The sequence below is a fragment of the Macadamia integrifolia genome, chromosome 9 (assembly GCF_013358625.1).
Source record: "Macadamia integrifolia cultivar HAES 741 chromosome 9, SCU_Mint_v3, whole genome shotgun sequence".
NCBI lineage: Eukaryota > Viridiplantae > Streptophyta > Magnoliopsida > Proteales > Proteaceae > Macadamia > Macadamia integrifolia.
The window spans coordinates 13399216-13414674 of record NC_056565.1 but is presented as its reverse complement, the minus strand read 5'-3'; the positions used below and the strand labels follow the sequence as shown (position 1 = coordinate 13414674).

At 37.2% G+C, this 15459-nt stretch overlaps 1 protein-coding gene across 1 annotated transcript; it reads left to right on the top strand.

The window, feature by feature from the left end:
• The first annotated feature begins 2773 nt into the window (after nt 1-2773).
• Nucleotides 2774-8669, top strand: LOC122088317 (probable inactive receptor-like protein kinase At3g56050). The gene is made up of 9 exons (XM_042657541.1): nt 2774-3283; nt 3378-3516; nt 4776-4847; nt 4954-5097; nt 5189-5329; nt 5837-6414; nt 6800-6990; nt 7076-7208; nt 7790-8669. The coding sequence occupies exons 1-9, from the start codon at nt 3175-3177 to the stop codon at nt 8383-8385; spliced, it is 2103 nt and encodes a 700-aa protein (XP_042513475.1). The 5' UTR covers nt 2774-3174; the 3' UTR covers nt 8386-8669.
• The last annotated feature ends 6790 nt before the right edge of the window (nt 8670-15459 follow it).

The window sequence follows — 15459 nt, the reverse complement described above, 5'->3', positions numbered from 1 at the left end:
GGAGGGGGGAGGGGGGATGTCACATCAGGACCCTCCCATCGTTTATCCAAAACTTATATAGCAGCTTCTCCTTAAACTTCTATTACAAATAAAATTTATACAATTCTAGAAGTTGACCTACTTAAGAACATTATAAAAAATAATAAAAAAAGATTAAAAAAATCCCTATCTTTATAATTATTTTGGATAAAAATAAATTAAAAATATCTATTTCTTAATCTCCAATTTTTCCCACGTAAGAAACTCCTCTTCTTCCACCCAGTCCTCCTCCTTTTCTTTCCTTCTACAGGATCCTAATATATATTGTAATCCAAATATAGTCAAATATCGTGTACATGAAGAGTGGTATCATAATAAGACAAGGATGATGTAGTAGTTTTCAAATGATGTGTATCCTCAATTCTCAGTTCTCCAGTAGCAATGGTTCGCCTCCTCTTAAGATTAGGATTTTGCCCCCAAGAGTACGACTAAATGAAAGGAGTTATATTTGACTTAGTCAGATAATTTTAATTTTATATAGAATTAGAGATGGTTTTTGAGGACATAATCAACCATAAACATTCCGGACAAGTTTCACTTTTGCCACATAATGTAATAATATATTACAGTCAACCGTGCAGAAAGGTTCATCGCACCCTTCAAGGGTTTACAAACGCTAAAGTGTTTTAAAATGTTTCTCAAAATGTCCTCTCGATACTCTTCCGCATGCTTATGAAACCCCACAGTTAAAGGATTCTTATTCACTGTAGATTAAGGAAAACTCGATCCATATATTACCTTTTATTGACATTTAGAGAAGGAAAAATCTCAGTATAAATTTTTTTTTTTTTGATGGTGCAAGACCCACGCTGGGGTTAGATAGGGACCAATAAGGTATCAAACTAAGGACTCATAAGGGGCTAGTAAAGGGGGCCATTGGGCCACACTTTTTACTAATTCCTATTATATTTACTATTATATCCAAAAATGTGGAGGGTAAGAGGGTCAAACCACTTTTCTTAAACTTATGCTAGAGCCCAACTGTTTAAGCTAAAACAGGTGTAATCCAGTGAAAAAAGAATTTTATAATGACATCTCTAGATAGTGGCTTTTGCCGTCATAGTAAGATCATTACTCAATGTATCGCCTTGCAATAATTTCTTATAGAGAAAAGAATCTTTTTGACTTAGTCCAATACTGAAAAAATGAGGCACTGTCAATCCTTTTCTTCCCAGATTTCGACTCTACCCTTATCTATTGAACCAATTTTGAGGGACATAGAACCCTACACATCCCTATCAACTTTCCTTAACATTCATACCAAGCAACACACATTCAATCTTTGGAAGAAATAGGGTTTGAGACCCACCGTTTGCAGCTTCCTTTGCAGATAAATTGGATAATAATTTAATGGTAAAAATCATTACCAACCTTTGGAAAAAGGTCCGACACACTATCAATGTGTCGCAAGCTAGCTCTCATTATGCCTTATCTTTTTTGCTTCTTTCAAATGACCACTATCCCTCATTTATGATAATCCATTTTGCACACACATTGCTGTTGGCACACGGGTTGTGTGTCTATCCATTTTTATCTTGATTTTTTTTCCTTTTGATTGATAAGAACTTTTGAATATAAGACAATGAATATTCTAATGAAAATTATTATGCTTTTGATTTCATCATTTTGATGACAACAAAAAACGCCTCAAAGAGGGTCTAGACTACCACTAAAGCATGGATCAACAAGGTATTGATAACATGCCAGCATATACCGATCTGTCCGATCCTGATCCGATACGGCTTACTACTAGATTGATACAGACGTATACGGATACTCTTATAAGTTACTATAACTGCATGGTGGCTCCGAAGTCAGACGGGTCGTTTACGCCCGTTGAATTAAAAATGCTTTAAGTTACCATGGGCCCCACTAATGGGTCCATGTTTTCTACCCATGTGGATGCAAGTCTCCATCGAAAAGTTTAGATTTCATTTTCATGATTTCTAAGATGAAAATATTTTTCCTTTTTAAATAATTCATTGATAAAATAATGTTTAAGTTGAGAGAGAGAGAGAGAGAGAGAGAGAGAGAACCAATGGTTAGACGCTGCGTCTTCCGGAGAATGTACGCCGCAAGTTGCTTTGGAGTCCAGTGGGTGGGTTGGGCTTCGTTTAGTCCACCAAAGGCTCTTCCACTGACGTTATACTTTAGACTGTAGACCAATCACGAGAAAGTAAAAAGTATCCTAAGGGTTGTTTGGTCAAAAAATTTCCCAGGATAATTAAACCTCGGCTTCCACGTTGATTTGTATTTAATAATTCCAGTTAAGAAAGTACCACGAAGCTTCGCATTGGACTAAACTGTGATATAACACTAAGAATAATTACAAATTGGATTATTAAACAAAACCAGTAAAATTAAGAGCTGGGCCCACTGTTTCTATGATGCAGCTGTTATACCTTCTCCTTTCCTTCTGATGACCATCTGATTGGAATCGAAGGTAGGCCCTCTCCCCATCCATTGTTTCTCTTCAGATAAGCACAGGGATTAACATTACCCATAGCTGTAATTAAGGCATTGAAATAGCAAATTAACACAAAAGCTTTTCTAAATAACACAACAAAAGGTGAATTAGAAGTCGGTGACGGGTCAAACGACTCTCTCTCTCTCTATCTCTGTGTCGCTGTCCGATTCTGATCTCTGGAGTTTGTAATTCTATAATAAGATAAAGATTTGATAGAGATGAAGAAGAAACTGAAGAGTTGTGGATTGAAAAGTCAGACTGAAACGCAAAAGAAACATTCCCGAATCTGGGTTTTAATGGGGTTTCAGCTTAGAATAATTAGTGGAGAGCAGAGATCCTACCCTGCTTCCTTCATTTCCTTTCTTTCTTGCTTAGTTTCGGTAACTTTTCGGCTATTTTTTATAGTCAAATAGTACCGATAAACGCGTTTTTCAAATGTCAACTCTTATTGGTCCAGAAAAGCTTGCAGAGACGCGAGAACGCCATTTTGATATCTCTTCCTCGTCCTCTCTCTTTCCGAAACTCGAAAATTGGAATTGTTTTCTTTCTGGGTTTTTTAATTTTTTCAAGGGTTTGTTCCCAATTGAGAGAGCTTTGTTTGCTCTATCCTATTCAATCTGCAGTTGAATGAACCTCAGGAATTTTCCTTTGTCTTCTTGAAAATCGAAATGGGTGAGCGTTGGAGATTCAATAGGTTCAGGTTTCGCATGGTGGTGTTGCTGGTGATGTGTTTGTTGAATAATATTTGGCGGTTGGGTTTGTCTCTTAACGCCGAGGGTATGTGAGCTTTGCTGCTATGATGAAATTATTTGCAGTTATAGCTGTTTGAAGTTGGTGGGTTGTGATTTATTTAGGATATTGATGCATGCAGGGTTGGCGCTGTTGAGATTTCGGGAGGGAGTGATGACAGATCCTTTTGGTGCTCTGTTGAATTGGAACGATGATGATGGACTCAATGATCCCTGTTCCTGGTTCGGAGTTGAGTGCTCCGACGGAAAAGTTGTGATTTTGTAAGCGATTCTTGTCCTTTATCCATGAAATACTCTGTTTCACACTGTCTTTCCCCAATTATGCTGCAAAATTTCAATTTTTAGTGCGTATGGATTAGTTTTTGCGTCACATGAATGAAAATTTCTTTAAATTTAATTTAGGTGTTGGGCATTTGATACATGAACTAGAATTTGGAAGCAATTTTACTATATTTTTGGACGAATTTGTTCTGGATTGAGGTACTGATTCTGAGCTGCTTTAGATTAGTTGACCAGTATTAACTGTGACCCCTTTCAAGATACTAGCTTGTGAGATGGACTTGTTCCATAAGAGATTCAGAATTGTTCCATAAGAGATTCAGAAGCTTCTGCAGTGCTTTCTTCCTTGTGAATTTTGGAAAAAATCTGCTAGAAAGCAACAGCTAAATGATAGTTGCACAGGACAGACTCGTCGGAAAAGGGGAATTGATGTTCTCAGTCGCTACTTGGGTTGCATGATGATGTTTTGGTTTTTCTATTTTTCTACTTGGCTGGCAAAACTTTCATTTCATGAGATGAAAGTTATTAGTGAAGGGGGGGGGGGGGGGGGGGGGGGGGGAATTTAGAGGAAAAAAAATTGCAATTTGTGGAATGACTGTTAAGTTCTTAACTGGAATTCTTAACTGGAATAAGTGACTAATTCAGAAACTTTGACATGTTCACCAAGGCACATCACATAAAGATGCTAAATCAGCAAAGTTGTTTCATTTGGGAAATAGGTCTTCATAAGATAATCACATAAGTCATAAAGGACTTGGGTCTTTGTATGATTACAAACTCACAATACATATTGACATAAACAAGAGGAAGCATTAATTCGTGTTCATTTTGTTAGGGGACTCATATTATGGAACTTCCTTGAGCGCAAGTCATATCTGCTGGTCTATATGGCATAAGACAACAACCTTATTATATTTGATATGAGAAATCCCTCTTAAGATAACTAGAAATACTTGGTACGAATGAATATTTTAGCAAACTAAACTGCTGCATTTTAATTGAAAGCAAAATAAGCTTATAGGGGAGGTACAGCCAAACTGCCAGAACATTATATGAGAAATTTATCAAGGTCTTTGAGAAGTGATTTGGACCTACAAAGCAAAATTAAAACTACATATACTATTATATACTATTTAGTGCAATATGCACTACAATCTTCTCAATTTAATTCATCTAATTATTTGTAGAATTGCATTTGATTGTTTATTGGCCTTTGAAAAGCATGTCTATTCCACTTCCAGGAACTTGAAAGATCTTTGTCTTGAAGGAACATTAGCCCCTGAACTTGGGAATCTAATTCACATAAAGTCTATGTGAGTATTTACAGTCCATGGCCTAATCTCTTAAAATTATGCAGAACTAATTTGTAACATTTTCTAACAATTTCTCTCTCGTGTTAACTCTTTTTTTTTCCTGCAGCATCTTACGCAATAATTCATTTTATGGTGTCATTCCTAAAGAGATTGAAGAACTTAAGGAGCTCGAGGAGTTAGATTTGGGATTTAATAACTTCAGTGGACCACTTCCATTTGACATTGGAGATAGCCTATCCCTGACAATCCTGTTAGTTAAAGCTATTTAACAGTTAAGTTTCCATTAAGTTCCTCTGGCATTACTGTTCGTGTATTAACTTCACCTTCTGGTAATATTGCAGTTTGCTCGACAACAATGATTTTCTGGAAGACATTTCTCCTGAAATTCATGAGCTTAATATGCTTTCTGAACTTCAGGTAGATGAAACCCAGCTTATTGATGCTGTTCACGGAACATCCTGCCAAAGAAGAGTCCTTGCACGGTAAGATTATGCATTGGCTGGATAATGTATCTAATTGTTCAGTTCAGTATAATATCCATTGGGAGAGCAACATGGGCCTTCCTCCATTTGTCTGTTGGTACTTGTATCAAGCAAGATTTGGCTTCATCATTCTATTGAAGTAGATAATAGGTTTGATAGTGTCCATTCAATACCCTCAGTCTTTTGGGTTTTGATCATAAGGATTAATATGGAAAGCAGTCTTAGAATAGTCCATATAGTTAGTGTCACTTTATGGGATAATATGAATGGATTAGATCTTGATCCAGGTCCATGAGATCTCTTTGTTGGTCCAATTGAACGGTGTGTTCACACTTGCATTTGAAATGTGTTCCTCAGACTCTCAAGAGGTTGTTATAACGATTCTTCCTTCACACTGGAACTTATATAATAATATTGGGTCTTTTCCTTCTTGGTATTAAATTATTTAGAGTGGTTAATAGAGATTTTTGTAGCATATTCTTAAAAAACTGATTTTATCTCTTTCAGGAACATTGCCAAATCTGGAAACGTGGTTAAAAGGAGACTGCTACAGGAGGATTCTTCTAGCATCTCCAATGTCCACAAAAATGAAAACAAACGACGAAGTTTATCTTCACCGAAGTCGCCTTCACGAGCCCCATCACATTCTCCCTCTTTACCGAAGTCGCCTTCACGAGCCCCATCACATTCTTCTTCTTCACCAAAAGTTCATGCACGAGCCCCATCACATTTTCAATCACATTCTCGATCAAATTCCTCTTCTTCACCAAAACCTCATGCACCAGCACCAGATTTATCTTCCCCTACTCCAGGAGATCCACACACACCATCCATTTCTACTCCAGTTCCTTCCCCTTCAGCAAGCCCTTCCCAATATCCTAAAGCAAGCATTGCTCATCCTCCTACAACTTCCGTCCAAGGCCATGCTCATCACACTAGTGGAATTTTGGCTGCAAGCATAGGGGCTCCAATCTTCATTTTAATTGTTGCTGTTGGTGTTCTTCTCTGTCGAAACACTAAGGTGGTTAGTGTCAAACCTTGGGCCACAGGGTTGAGTGGGCAGCTACAGAAAGCATTTGTAACAGGTTATTGTTCTTTGCACTTTGAATTTAATCATTGCTTGTGTTTTATTCTGAGTTTAGCTGAACATAAATTAGATTATATGAGGCTATTCTCCTACAGTCATCTCTAGCACACAGCGGTTGTGCAGTAGGGTTAGACCTATTACTATTGAGTGGATGTTCATAACCTTCCTACTGACTGTATTTTGGAGAGTAAGAGAAATATAGATTAAATGGTTGCAATCATTTGGTCACCAGTTTACAAGATCCCATTGAAGAGATCCCAGAAATGATGTGTCGCAACCTTGTTGCATTAATGCCGAATTTTGGAAGACACATCATTCTTTTATTTCTCATTCTCCTGCTACAACTTTTTTTCTTTATTCTTGACTGTGAGTCTGCATTTCAGGTGTACCAAGCCTAAGGCGATCAGAGCTAGAAACTGCTTGTGAAGATTTCAGTAATATAATTGATTCTTCATCAAATGGCACAATTTACAAGGGGACACTTTCTAGTGGAGTAGAAATAGCTGTGGTATCTACTGTAGTGACATATACGAAGGATTGGTCAAAGAATTTTGAAGCCCAGTTCAGGAAGAAGGTAGTAAGTTACTTGCAGGTTATAGTTTACTGGAATTTTACATAATCTCTAGCAGTTCATAATTGTTTTCTTTGGTTGTGTTCAGATAGACACATTATCAAAGGTGAACCACAAGAATTTTGTGAACCTTCTTGGGTATTGCGAGGAAGAAGAACCTTTCACAAGGATGATGGTTTTTGAGTATGCGCCAAATGGAACACTCTTTGAGCATCTACACAGTGAGTAACATATTTGCAGTCTCTGTAAATTAAAGTTGTAAACCATATGGTAATCTGGTCAACTGTTTTCCCTTCTGTTGACTGCCACTATCTAGCCCATGAATTCTGGCAAGAAGTCCATGCCCGAGGTTTGGGACTTGCATTTGATGAATCCATCCTTGGAGGTCTCAGATTGAAACTATCACATCATCATAATCATCTTATCAATCACATTCCTTTGAACCGCCTGAACTAATATATATATATATATATATATATAAAGTCTAAAGCACCTTTTAATACTGGGGGTTCAATGTTCCACTCATTCAGTTTCAGTACCAAGTGACTCTTTTGAGATTCTCTAAACTTTTTATTTTTCATTTAGAAGAAACTAATAAATCTTAAGTTGCGGTGTGATGTGGGTGGGAAAAGCATGATTTAATCATAAAATTGTCTCATATACTAGTGTAAAAATCATTCTGTATTTGTCTGTTTCCTTCGATGGGAACTACTGGGTCTTTGGAGTTGACAAAACCAAATCAATAAAATCTATTGAAATGACCCTATACTTTTGACTGATATCAAGTTGTGCCATCTTGCAGTAAAAGAAGCAGAGCACTTGGACTGGGGAGCACGGTTGAGGATCGGAATGGGAATGGCATACTGCTTGGATTACATGCACCATCTCAACCCACCTGTAGCTCATAAAGATCTGAACTCATCAGTCATCTACTTGACTGAAGACTATGCAGCCCAGATTTCAGATTTTGAATTTTGGCATGAAGTAGGAGTATCCAAGGAATCGGATGCCACAGAGTTCCAGGATATGCCATCTCCCGATGTTGAGAGTAATGTTTATAGTTTTGGTGTAATTCTGTTGGAGATGATAACAGGTAGGCTCCCATACTCGGTGGAAAATGGCACGCTTGTGGGGTGGGCATCTATCTATTTAAGAGGAGAGCAGCCTTGCACAGACATGGTAGATCCAATGCTGAAATCTTTCCAAGAGGATGAGCTTGAGAAACTTTGTGCAGTAATAGCATCTTGTATACATCCTGACCCAAAGCAGAGACCTACAATGAGAGAGGTTGCTACCCAATTAAGGGCGATAACAGCACTGGGACCTGATGGAGCAATACCAAAACTAACTCCTCTTTGGTGGGCAGAGCTTGAGATTCTGTCCACAGAAGCATGCTAATGGGTGGGGTTGAAGTTGTAATTTTTGCTACAAAAAATCAGCCCACCCCTTCCTTTTTTTATTATTTTTTTTAATTTTTTCTTGGCACACATGGCATCAGTGTGCAGGTAGGTACTGCTTGTTTCTAGTGTCAGGTAATGTCCTGGTTTTTGTATATAACACACATAAAGAGAGTATATGTATTTTTTTGGCTTTTTTTAGCTGTGTAAGAGTCAAATTTGAAATTCTGCAAACACCAAAATTTAATTCTCATATCAAATAATATAAGTTCCATATTTTGGTTCCATCCTGTTCACTCAGTGTTTCAGTTGAAGCAGCCATGCATCAGCCTTGAGATGGTTCAGTCCTTGGACTGCTTGCTTTTATTCCTTTTTTTTTTTTTTCCCTGTACACTCCATCCAGCTGTGGATTTCCTAGCAAACATGACATACTGGGATTATGAAAAAATCCATATAATTCATTCAGTACCATTTGATATTGGAAAGAAAAACAGAGTGGATGCCACCACCCACCCTCACATTGATTCTGACTAAATGTTGATGGCTGCTGTTCATGTGCAGCTGATTCAGTCAATTTAACTAAACTATGTTCTCAACCTCCAACAGTTGACCAACTACTCCATTGGATTGATTCATAGTTACAATCATATAAATAATAACATCTACTTTGAATGATAGCATTGTAATTAATAATAAGATAATAATATTATGAGAAGAATAAAAATTGATAATATAATGTGAGAAAGTGTCATGTACTCAAACTAGCATAATACAACTGTATTCAAAGTTGTTCCTTTTGTGAATGAATGATTCCAAAGGTAATATTATTATTATTATTGTTTAAGAACTAGTAAGGTAGATCAAGGTTCAAGCAACCATTACCAACCATCGGCTGGCTGAGGCCTAAGGCTTGTCTTGTCTCTAGAAACTTTTTACTAGTGAATGATAGAATAGATAAAAGATACTACCCAAGAACTTTGCAAATAGGTAATGTTACTTTGGGCATTCTGCCATTCTCTTACCTTCTCCTCACCATTAATTAAGAGTTCTCAGAATCTTATAAAGTTATATTATTACTATGTTTTTGTCGAACCGTTTTCTTTTGTCTTGCTAACAACTACTATCACTTCTTTTGGTGTTATTATATGCCTTCATATTTCTTTTCTTTCCTTTTAAAATTCTATTTTTCTTTTCTTCTTCTCCAATAATGCTACTCTTAGTTACAGAACCTATAATGCCAGTAATTCTATTTTAGTTGTTGGAGGGGAATCTTTTTTCATCTTTCCAAAATCCTATAATGCTAGTAATTCTATTTTAGTTGTTGGAGGAGAATCTTGTTTCATCTTTCCAAAGTCCTCTTTTCCTTTGTGTTAGTTTCAGACCGGTATTTTATGCTTTAAACTCTCTCTCAAGGCCCAGGGGTTATCTTACTCTCATTGCATCAGGCTAAAAAAAGCTACTCACTACTCATTGCACCAGGCAAAAATTTTATTAAAAAAAAAAAAAAAAAAAAAAAAACAAGGCTAAAGCTACTCACAACTCTTAAAAGCTTGAATATTTGGGTTGTTATAGTATTGTTGTTATTTCCTTCTTGTCCTTACTAACCTGAGGGAACACAAATGGATATCGAGTACCATCTAAGTTACTAGAATAGTAGAATATGATTTCTCCTTTCCATTGATCCTCCCCTTTGGTTTCAGGAGTAAAAATAATTTTGAATGGTTCTTTCAACATGTCCATGTGAAAAGTATTTAAAGGACCAATGGTCTTTTTCCATTTCCATTTTCATTATTATAATTATTTCTATATTATTAACTACATAGTGGTTTTTTTTTGGTAAGACATAGTGGTCAGTATTCATTATTACCATTTCAATCTAAACTTCAGCAACAGCAACATCAACCAAAATTTTATCCCAACTAAATGGGATCAGTTACATGAATCCAATATGGTCGAAAATAGTAGTACACAAAAGAAGAAAATAAAGTCCAAAAAGAAAAGAAGGTCGGCAGGATGTTCCCTACAAGGGGTCAGCTATATAGGTCTTTGTTCTTTATATAACTTTATCTGTGGTCATACTAGAATCAAGCCCTACTGTATGTATATCTTTTCTAACCACTTCGTCAATTGTCATTTTAGGCTTATACTCTAAACTTCTCCATAAAAATAAAATCTATTGAAAATTTACTTTAATTGTTTTTTAAATTTGGTTTTACATTTGTGGTTGCTTGGTTACTATTATTATTTATTTTATTTTTTTGGGTTAAGGGGTGTCCACATTGGTCATAATGTTGACAAAGATAGGGTGAAAGGGTGAGAGAAGAAAATTGAGGAAGTCTAGAAACATCGGGGAAAGAAAGAAAAAGTGTAGCTAATAGAAGGAGGGAGTGGTCGATAAGAAAAGGAGAGGAGGACCAAAACACTTTCGTATATCTAAAGTTTGACCACTGAAGGCATCTAGGACTACCAGTTCATTTCGATAAATCTAAACCATCCAAGTCGATCCGAATGGTATAGAATCTCTCAAGCTTGTGGGTTTCCTCTGCCTTCCCGGGTAGTATAAATGAGAGAGCTTTGTTGCAATTGCAAACCAGAGCCAGCAGCCAAGCCAAACAAGAATAGTAGCTAGTGCACCTTGGGTGAGTGAGAGAGAGAGAGAGAGAGAGAAGAGACGAGAAAAGAAAGAGAGAGAGATGGGTGGTGAAAAGAGCAGCAGACATGGGCAAGGAAGGGAGAGGAGGTCATCATCATCCATCTTCTCCATCTTCAATGTATTCAAGTCCAGTAGGGGGAGGAGGTCAGGTGGTGATGAAAGAGAAGCAGATATGTGGGATGAAGCAGTGAACGTGAGAAGGGTAAGAGCCAGTGATGAAGACAAAGACTGTTGGGTTGCTGAACCTGACATTGATAGGAAGGCCTCTGCTTTCATAGCCAGATTCTATGAGTCTCGTGTCTCCAACTCCGAAATTCAAACTATATCTCCCTATGACTTGGTTAATGAGGCACATCATTGAACTGATTATTAAGATTTCAGTTTCATTTGAGAAGCAATTGCTTCTGTATTATTATGTATTAAGTACTTAGTGATCAATATTCATTAGGTAGCTAGTCTGTGGATACTTCAATAATAAAATAGGGAGAGAACTGTGTTGTTGTAAAGAAATATTAATGTAAGTGTGGACACATGTATATATGCAATTCACTAATTCCTTCCTTCAGTCTTGAAGCCTGTATAGTATGTGCATTCTTTCTCAAATCCTTCGTACTGAGACTATGTTTTGTTACATGCCCTCAACCAGACATGAGGCCACATGTAGCAGTAAACTAGAAAATTGAATCGTGGTTAGTTATTTGATATAAGAAGGAGCCAAGCCTTTTCACCTTTTCTCTTGGGAGAAAATGAGTGTTGTGATGTGTGGGGTGAGTCATTAGTGTATGGGGAGTTACTGTACCCGTGGGTAGTAAGTGTTAGTGGGAAAAATTGTAACCGTTGAGGAGTATGAGGCTAACTATTTAATTGGTAGAAAATAAAATAATGATTTCTACCAAAAAAAAAAAAAAAAGAAAATATAACAATGATGTCGAGATTATAACACTATAGTTTCTCCTTGATGCACCAAATCAATCTCTTGCTACTACTTCCCTTCTTCTATCCTCATCACCTTCAAAATAGGAAAGTGAGGTCAATTTGTGTACGTACTAGCTTAGTATAGAACATAGACGAGAGGATGGAGAGGCTTAAAGAAGATGTGGAATCTCTTTCTGAGGGACAATTGATTATAAGCACTTTTTTTTTTGTGGAAATTCGTTGGTGCAAGCCGATGAGATCTTGGTGAAGCCTAATATAGATGGATGCTCTCTTGAAAATCCAGGCCGTGTAGGACGAGGAGGAGTTTTTCGGGATCACGATTATAGATTGCTTCTTGGCTTCAAACTCTTCTTGGGTGTTTCTACAAGCTTTTCAGCTGAGATCTGGAGCATTATCAAGGGGATGAAGCTTGCTCGTGATATGAATAAAAGCATCTGTAGATTGAATCAGATTCCTCATCGGCTCTCTCTCTCTTTGAACACAGACTTATTCCCTGGTTCGTGCATCAGGAGTGGACTAATCTCCTCTTATACGTGAATTTGGTCTAGTGGAGGATCTCCCACTGCTCTAGAGAAGCTAACTGTTGCTGTATGATGTCTTGTATTCGGTCGTAGTTTAATCCATGGAGTACTAGTGCAGCACCTAGATAGGCAGGACGACGGTCCTGCTAGCCGGTTAATGGGCCGTGAGGGTTGCAAGGGGGCAGGAGCCCCCTGCTCGAATTTTTTATTTGAAGGCAAATTGTGTACTTTCCGGATTAGGGTATTTTCGCTATATATTTGTAGCAAAGGTTTCTTTCTTTGTAAAGCAAGCAATATTGAGAGGTGTGAGGACGAGCGCTGTAACCCTATTCTCCATTGATAGTGAAGCAGGATCTTATCTCACTGGGGACGTAGGCAACCTTGCCGAACCTCATAAAAATCCGTGTGCATTGTTTGTTTTGTTTTTCCATTATCTTCTGCATCGTTTTAGGGTTGCGTTTCTACACTAATCCCATTGCTGACTTTCTGGCAAAGGATGTTGCTAAGACTGGGATCTCTTGTGATGATGTGATTCTTCCACATCACATCACAAGGAGTTGCTAATAGATGAAGCGAGCTGTCCTCACTTTAGATACATGAGATAGCGGTTGTGAGCCTCTGCTGCTGATGGCAATGCCGAAGGTGGAGGCTCACTTTAGGTTTTTTGTTCTATATATATATATATATATATTTTTTTTTTATATTAATAAATTCTGATCTTCTAGCAAAAAAATAGGAACCACTCGAACTTGTCGAGTTTTAAGCTCCAAGCCCAAGGATAAACACCAATTAAACGATAACGAGGTGCTTGAGATACATATCTCATGTGTACAACCCACGAAAAGAGAAGGAGAGAACTCCTTGACTCTGCCTTCAAACCATGTCAACTAACTTGGGGTTAGCACAGGAGGCCGACCAAGTGGATCCTCGCCAACATTCGCCACAAAATTAGTGAAGTTTGATTTTCCACGTTTCAATGGAAATGAAGATACATAAAGTTGGGTTTGTAGAGTTGAGCAATTTTTCCATTTTCATCAAACTCGAGGAGGACTATGTGGCATTAGCTTACTTCTATTTACAAAGAGAAAGCCCAGTTGTGGTATCAACCGTTACAGCAAGAGGGTGGTGAGATGAGTTGGTGACACTTCTGTTAAGGGGCTGCATAGGAGATACGGGCATCACAATTCTAGGAATTTTCCGCAGAGTTGATGAATATCCAACAAATTGGACGTCAAGACATCGCTGCAAAATAAGGTTGTTCGTTATTGAAGGTCTTAATTCAAGAAGAAGATGATGTTGATGACACTGCAAAACTGAAGGAATCTGCAATTGGCGAGGTGCAAGAGGCCCCCAAGTTGTCACTTCATTCTCTGAGTTTCCTGGGTTAAGTCTTGAGGACAAGACCACTTCTTAGGGGGATGGGCTCTGTGCCCTCAATAGGCATGAGACTAAGTGTAGCCGTAAACCGGCAAGTTGAGTAGCGGTTAGTTATTAAATTTTTGGAATCAAGTTTTTTTATTTATTTTTTGTTTAGGTTCCATTTTTTCACTGAAAAGTGTAAGATGCACTTTGAACAAATCTTATTAACTAAATAGTGAATCAATTACTATATTCCATTGCTTCTTAGTAGCACTCAAACAAGTGAAAACATATTACTTCCAATAATAGCATTGTTAATAATAAGATATTAATACTGTGAGAAGAATAAAATCATTAATAATATTAATATAATGTAAGAAAGTGTCATGTTGTACTCAGACTAGCATAATGCAACTTCAATCAATGTTGAACCCTTTTTGTGATTGAATGATTCCGATGGTAGTATTCTATTATTATTATTACTATTACTACTATTATTATTTCTTAAGAACTAGTAAAGTAGCTCAAGGCTCAAGCAACCATTACCAACCATTGGTTGAGGCCTTAGGTTTGTCTTGTCTCCAGAATTTTTTTGCAAGTGAATGGTAGAATAGATTAAAGATACCACCTAAGAACTTTGTCAATTGGGGATATCACAGTGCCATTTTGCCATTCTCTCTTCCCTTCTCCCCACCATTAGTTAAGAGTTCTTAGAATCTTACAAAATTTTTTATTACTCATTTAATTATCGACCCATTTCCTTTTGTCTTGCTAACAACTCCCAGTACTCCTTTTGGTGTTATTAAATGAATCTCATTTCTTCCCTTTCCTCTTAAACTCTTTGCTCTCTCTCTCTCTCTCTCTCTCTCTCTTTATATATTGTTAGTTATGCATGTCTGGGTGCTTTCTGGGTGAATCATACTAAATAAAGATCGTTAATGGATTCAATATGCACCAATGCTGCTTTCTAACAGTGTAAATCCTAGATAAAGAACCTATAATGCTAGTAATTCTATTTTAGTTGTTGGGAAATTCTTGTTTCATCTTTCCAAGGTCCCCTTTTTCCTAACCTGTTAGTTCTTAACCTGTTGTATATCCTTTACCTCTCTCAAGGCCAAGGGGTCACATATGGTATATAGTACATACAAAGCCATATTTACAATCTTACTCACTTCACCAAGCAAAAGTAACTCACTACTCTTAAAAGTCTGGATATTTGGATTGTTATGGTACTGTTGTTATTTCCTTTTTATCCTTCCTAACCTAACCTAAGGGAACACAAATGGATATGAAGAACAATCGAGGACCACCTAAATTGCAAGAATCATATCTCTACTTTCTATAGATCCTTCCCTTTGGCTTTGGGAGTTAAAATAGTTTTGAATGATCCTTTCAACATGTCTATGTGCAAAGCATTTAAAGGACCAATGTTTTTTTTTTTTTTTTTTTCTTCTTAAATTTGGTTTACATTTTTGTGGTCGCAATACCGATCCAGATGAGGCTGGATTGGGTCTCATTAGATAGATTTACCTTTGCTTTTTAATAAAGATCAGATTTTTATTATGTTCTTATCCTTACCCCGTTCCCTGGTATGAGGATCGGATCA